A 6,817-nucleotide genomic window follows, 5' to 3' on the forward strand; every position below is an offset into this window, starting at 1 on the left:
CAAATCAGTTTCAAGTTAAGTTCGGGTTGTGTACAGCTTGGTTGAGTCCAAGTTATACGGTATTGGGTCTTGTAAGGTTTACGTTGAGTATAGCTCAGGTCCAACCGAGTCAGTAAAGCTCGATCACTGTAGGAGTATTTGTCTTAATTTTTAGGTAAAATAAACTACCCTACCGACCAAAACCCCACACAAGCTAGCCTATTGTCCATTACGTTGGATTTTGATAAACCAACTTAGTGTATACCCAAAAAAAATAGAGTAAACAACTTTTTTTACACGAATGTGGAAGAAAATACGTAGTGTGTTTGAAGTAGAAACAAATAAAAAGAATACTCCCTCCGTCCCAAAATATTCGCAACGGTTTAACTGGACACACTTGTCGATGCACAACTTTGACCACCAATATCTTCAATATTATAGAAACTTATAAAATATTAATATTTTGAAAATATATATTAAGATGAATCCAACAATATATTATATGCTAACACTTATTTTCATATGCTATAAATAAAATAGGGTCAAAGTGAATTATGTAAATAGTGTAAAAAGTCAAACCGTTACAAGTACTCCGGGACGGAGGGAGTAAAATTAAGGCTAAGACTCTAAGAGGGAAGGCCTGAATCAAATGGCAAACCAGTTAAGGTTAACTATTATGGGCTCGCTTACAACAATAAGCCCAAATGATTGCCCAACATTTTTGTTGAACAGATGCCCAAAAGCCCACAGATAAAAAGCCCAAATTTTTTGACAAACAACATCTTTTCGAGGGAAGACAAACAACATCTTAGTTAGGGGCCGTGTTTAATCAATGTACCTACAAACTTAAGACCAAACAGAGAATCAATATTCAAAAATATAGAGCTGAACACATCTTTAAAAAAAACCAAAGAAATGAACCCATAAATTGATGTGGGATAAAGAAAGTGAGAGAACATCTGCAAAGTTTACGCAGACAAAACTCCGGCATAGTTTTTCAGTCATACCGTGCTGTGCAACATAAAAATAACTCGTGAAAGAAGAGCCTCAGGAAATTGCCTCCAAACTCACTACAAGTTCGAAATGAACAAAGCCTTGAAAATGAAACGTAAAATACCCTCCCTATAAAATTGAAGAAGAAACCAGGATACTGGGCCCAAGATAACAAAGGACAAAACTAACGACGCCACAAGTACCACCTTTCCATACTATTCTGTGTATCTATATATATATGTATTATATATGTAAGATAACGTTGAGCAGCAACTCGGTCCGGATAAACCCACCCAATGACCCACCCATTCAGTGCGATGGTGAGCGAGGAGGACGAGGGCGAACTGGAGTCTTTGACGGGCTCACCCTGTAAATATAATAACGATCGTATTACTATGATTTGACCTAATAGCGGATGGTTTTGTAGATAGTAAAGTGTTGCTAGAGTAATTAATTACCTGATAAGCAGCGATCCCAGCTTTGAACCACTGAAGTTGAGGGCAGCAATTGCACTTTCAGCCTGTTTTCACCACGAATGGCAAGTTAATGCTACTGATATACAGAAAACAAAAACAGGTAAAATGTTCACAAAACCAAACCTACAATTCTGACACGTATTATTCATAGATTATCCATCTAAGATGCCGACTAACCCCAAACAATAACTACACTTTAACGTTTGCATATCTCTTTCACAAGAAACAAGACAGTCAAGTTTGATCCACCTCCTGAGGTCTGCTATAATTCTGTCAGTCTGGAAGCGGGATACGGAATCGCAAACAAAACCTCACATCTACACAATGTTAGCATAGGCACCTACAGAACAAGTTTCTGTCCTAGCTGCGAAGGGCTGGCATAAGGAGGAGTGACTGACATAAAGATCGTAATGACAGTGAAAAGCAATCAAAAAAAAAAAAAAAGAAGGGCCATGCGCACAGAGCATGGCAGATAGAAATTGTAGAGCCTCCAGCAAATCCTAATCAGAAGACGAGGGTTACTAGAGTTTAGTACCATGATACTCGTATAAGTAAAGAACAGCATTTAGCATGCAGCGCACCAACTGTCATCGACTAAATGGGATTTCCACTAGCAAGTAAGCACACTAAAGAAAAGCACACAGCCAATTCCTAAAACCCAGTCCTCTCCTTTGAATGAGAAATGCTGTTCAGATCAGCAAAGCCTTTGCAAGAACAGCATTCCACTAAACAGGATACAGTGGGAAGCATGGGAAGCTCAGGTAATCACGTATACTGACATTCAGTAGACACATTGTGGTTCCCTATGCATAGACTAAGGGGCATTTTGTAAAACACATCCAAACACTTGTATACATTCGAAGCAACACATTACATACCTTATATTTTTCTAACACTCTACTTCTATCTTTGTTCCCACGTTTTTCTTACACATCCAAACCATCATCGAACAACTTAGCTTAGCTAATTCTTAGCTGCCTTCCTACGGGATTGAACAAGTAGGAAGTGTGTTCGACCACCAAAAAGAGTCACCACGTGACAAGCTTGGGATTGGATGAGTTTAAGAAATGCTTAATTTAATACTACATATTAACAACTTGTGATAATCTATTTGGAAAGGGGGATTTCTTTAAATATCTCATCTTATGCATCCATTTAATCAAACTCTTCAAATTTTGCTCGTTTACATGACAAGCATAGGATTTCTGTTCTGAGTTAATTCATTAAATTTGCTGTCTAGCACTCTAGCATTGACTGAGCTTGTTTGCAAGCATAGGGTTTGCACTTTCAGCTCAAACGAATTGGAAAGGCTACGATACCTATAAAAGTTTCGTGCTGAAAACCATGAAATTTAGTACCTCACAATATTATTAATGCCTCACATTATTACAAAACAGAAAGTCAAACCATATCTGTTTCAAAAATAACACGATAGAGGATTATAACTGATAGAAACTGCCTTAAACCACAGTAGCTATGATCTAAGGAAGAACTGAAATTTCAAAAACAGAAGATCTTAAGTCGCAGCCTAAGATGGAAGACAAAAGGCTAATACAGTCTAAAACATCATACTAAATTCAGGTAAGAAACGAAATGATGAAAAACAATAGAGAGAAATAGAGTACCCGAATGGACATCATGAACATGAGAATTTCAAACATAAACTAATCAAAGCAAAAAAGCAAGAGTAGAGGTTCAAGGATTACCATTACAAACTCCACAAAAGCAATGCGAGTTGAATGATGATAGTCTCCAAGCAACCTCAAGCGATAAACCTACAAAGTAAGAATCATAAACAAGCTGTACACGTCTAGTTCAAAAAAAATGACCAATAATGCAATATTAGGATATGGTGAACTACACATTACAAACCTCTCCACAATATGTTTCAAAGAAAATTTTGACTTCAGTTTGTGTAACCTGCAATGAGAAAACATAAAAGGCCACAAAAACTAACGATGAGAACTAGAGGGTAACCAAATGAAAGAATCATGCATATATGCAAGTGATGAATGGTTGATGAAAATAATACCTTCTTATCAATATTGGTGCAATAAACAGTTCTTGCACACATTTCTCTCTCGTCTTCAGACTGCGTACCGAACCTCAATGATAAGTGTTTAGCAATAAAACATAATCATTATGCTAAGACTGAAGCTTGTATCTAGCGGTAAAAGTACTCGTATGAAAGGGAGATTATGTGTTTAGAACCAACCTTGGGCAAGAAAGTAGGATTAACTGGGGCAATAGCAGTCTTCGATGGCAGCACCCTCACAGGATAGAACCCAAGCACTGAACCCGACAGGCTTAATGCAGCATTAGCACCCTCTGCCAGAACAGAAAAGTCAATAACATGACTAACATAACCAAGCATGATCCCAAAGTTAACAGCAGAAAAGCTAAAGTCATTACCTTCATCCATGAATTCTACAAAAGCAAAGCGAAGTATAGAATTTGGATCACCACAAACACGACAATCAACAACCTAAACCACCCCAAATCAAAGAAAATTATTCAATAACTACACCAACCTACATTCAACCAAAACAACATTTAGCTAAAAAGAACATCCAATTACCGGTCCACAATTGACAAAAAGCCCTGCAAGTCGCTCTTCAGTGATCTGAAACCCACCATTACACACAATTTACCCCACAAATCAACAAATTTCACAAGCAAATCATCAAAAAAACAAAAAACCAAATTTCACAACAAAGATTAAATTTTGATGGCTTTGCAAATATACCTGTTGATCAATGTCCGAAACATACACGGTTCTCCGGATTACATCCTCCCTCTGAGCCATACTAGTACGGCTGTTCATCCTCCTTTTCCCTTGACCAAAACCATTTCTTCTCTGTTCATCCACAAATTCACCCTAAAATCAATAATCGCTACCAAATTCAACCCAGAAAACTAGAGAGAATCAATCAGATAAATGAAATTACCCTTCTACCAGGAAATCCATTGACATTACCAGCAGCAGCATTCGGCGGGGGCATTAGAAAATTGTTAACATAACCAAAATTGCTATTATACATAACATTATTATTATTATTCACATAATTCACCATAGAAGGAGGCACAAATTCTTTAGCCATAGGGTTTAACTTGGATAACATCTCCTGTAAATCCCTAATTTCCTTCTTAAACCCTTCTTCACCGCCATTTGTCAGATGATGATGATTAACATGATAATTATTATCGTTTTTATTATTGTTGTTGTTGTTAATTTTGATGTTGTTTTGATGATCATCATCATCATCAAAATCATCATCATCAGTGACGCCACTGTTTTCACTACTGCCAGAATTTGTCAAAACAGCATGAGTATTATCAGTATTATTATTATCGTTAATATCAACATCGTCTTTCGCTTCAACAACCACAACGACGTCGTTTTTCGGCAAAGACTGAGGCTTCAAGCTGCATTTCTCAGTCTTCTCGATGTGATTCCCGTTTGATCGGTCGAGATCAGTCGTTTCGTAGTGGTTTCCGTTCGATGCGACACCGTTTTCAGCTACCGCCATGATCGCAACAACCACAACGAAAAAGCTCACACTTCCTTGAAACTACCGAATTTGATTTCCAGTGAGATGAACAACAACTACAACAACCTCTCAAATTTTCTGGAAAATCGCCGATCAAATTAATTAAAATCAAATTCTTAAAAAGAAAAAACAAATTTGAGAATAGTGAAATTAATTTACCTGAATTTGATGAAAAATCAAAGAGTGATGTCCATGGATTTGAGGAGAAGATCGATGAACAGAGAAAAAGTCTTTCTTTCTTTCTTTGCTTTCGTCTTCAATGGCGGAGGAAATTACAGTAAATTATAAATAAAGAAGAAGAAAAAGTGCAGCAGAAGAACAAAATACGACTTTATTTTTTGGGTTATTTAATTTTTGAGAGTGGCTTTTTCAATGTCGCAGTGATTCTTGTTTTGCAGAGTTTAAAGGGTGAGAGAGAGAGAGAGAGAGAGAGAGAGGGGAGAGAAAATAGAAATAAAGGAGTGTGCGACTGTGCGGGAGGTTCTTGGAAGAGTCCGTTTTGCTTTTGGGCTCTTGGTGACTTGAAATAGTTAGGTTAATTTTTTATTTATTTCTTTTTATTTCTTTATTTTAATATAGTAAAACTTGTTCACTTTTTATGTTTTTTTAATGTGTAATAAAAAAAATATTATGTTTTTAATACTTGCATCACACCCTCTTGGCAACGCATATTAAGTGCAACAAATACGACTATACAACGTAGGAGACTGAAGTAGGTAAAGAGATAGTTACTAAATAGAAATTACTGTAAGTTAGGAGGAAAGGTTAGAAGATTACAGTTGTATGATTTAACTTGTAATTAATCTTATAATCTATTTTTTACACATTCTACTCACTACATCAAATAACGTGTCAAGAAGGGGTGTTGCGAGTACTTAATAAAAATTAGGAATTATGTTAAAGTCGATAATGGTTTTTAAATTGTTTGGATACTTGGGTTTTGTTTGTATATGACTTATTTTGTTTGAAATAATTTCACCTGGACTTATTTTGTCAAGAATTATTTGTATTGTCTAAATTGTCTTACTATTTTTTTTATTATTAAGGCTCGGCGAGCTAACACAAACAAGAATTTACTACTCTGTACGGAGTATATTGGTAACTAGATTTGAGCTCGTGCAATGCACGAATTTTATTAAATTGTTAAGTTAAAATAAAACTCTTATTACAACTGCTATATTTTATATATTAGATTACATTAGTGTTTGATTGTGATTTTGAATTGAATATCATTTTTTGATTTATTTTTTAATTATTAGATTGTTTGATTTTGGATGGAGTTGTATACTTCGTATATTAGTAATTAGTTAATTAAAATATCTACGTGGATGACACCATTAGTTTTCCTACGTGCCGCTATAATATTGGATATATTTGAATTTGGACAGAATTTTATTTTAGATTAGTGTTTGATTTTGGTTTAAATTTTATTTTAGATTTATTTTTTAATTATTAGAGTGTTTGATTTTGGATGGAGTTGTACATATTATTAATTAAAATATATATATAACACCTAATAATTTATCTACGTGACACTCGAATTTTTTAATTCAAAAATAAATTTAAAAACTTTTTTTTTATTGGCCGAATTCATTAGATTTCCTACGTGGCGCTCTAATACTTATATTATATATTAGATTTATGTGAAATTGTTTGAAAATAAGATACTTCGTATTTGGATTAAACTAAGGCTTTCTGTTTAATTCAAGATATTTTTCTAACTGTATATTATATGAACTTATATTATTTGAACTTATAGTATCCGAAATCATTTTAACTTATTTGAATTTATTTTTATATGGAAAAATCTCATTTATT

General features: G+C 34.7%; 1 protein-coding gene across 1 annotated transcript; it reads right to left on the reverse strand.

Annotated features, from left to right (window-relative positions):
- Positions 1-875: 875 nt before the first annotated feature.
- Positions 876-5,490, reverse strand: LOC110797371 (polyadenylate-binding protein-interacting protein 11). Its single transcript, XM_022002487.2, has 11 exons — positions 5,159-5,490; positions 4,397-5,077; positions 4,195-4,305; positions 4,027-4,071; positions 3,861-3,933; positions 3,664-3,776; positions 3,481-3,540; positions 3,321-3,368; positions 3,155-3,223; positions 1,431-1,492; positions 876-1,339 (listed from the first exon to the last, which is right to left on the reverse strand). The coding sequence occupies exons 2-11, from the start codon at positions 4,976-4,978 to the stop codon at positions 1,282-1,284; spliced, it is 1,221 nt and encodes a 406-aa protein (XP_021858179.1). The 5' UTR covers positions 4,979-5,077; positions 5,159-5,490; the 3' UTR covers positions 876-1,281.
- Between the last annotated feature and the right edge of the window lie 1,327 nt (positions 5,491-6,817).

The sequence above is a fragment of the Spinacia oleracea genome, chromosome 3, assembly GCF_020520425.1.
Source record: "Spinacia oleracea cultivar Varoflay chromosome 3, BTI_SOV_V1, whole genome shotgun sequence".
Taxonomy (NCBI): Eukaryota; Viridiplantae; Streptophyta; class Magnoliopsida; order Caryophyllales; family Amaranthaceae; genus Spinacia; species Spinacia oleracea.

Coding starts and splice junctions, on each gene's coding strand:
- LOC110797371 (XM_022002487.2), bottom strand. CDS start 4,978: ATGGCGGTAGCTGAAAACGGTGTCGCATCGAACGGAAACCACTACGAA. Junction 3,934..4,026: donor TTTTTGTCAATTGTGGACCG/GTAATTGGATGT, acceptor GGGGTGGTTTAG/GTTGTTGATTGTCGTGTTTG. Junction 3,777..3,860: donor TGTAGAATTCATGGATGAAG/GTAATGACTTTA, acceptor CTGTTCTGGCAG/AGGGTGCTAATGCTGCATTA.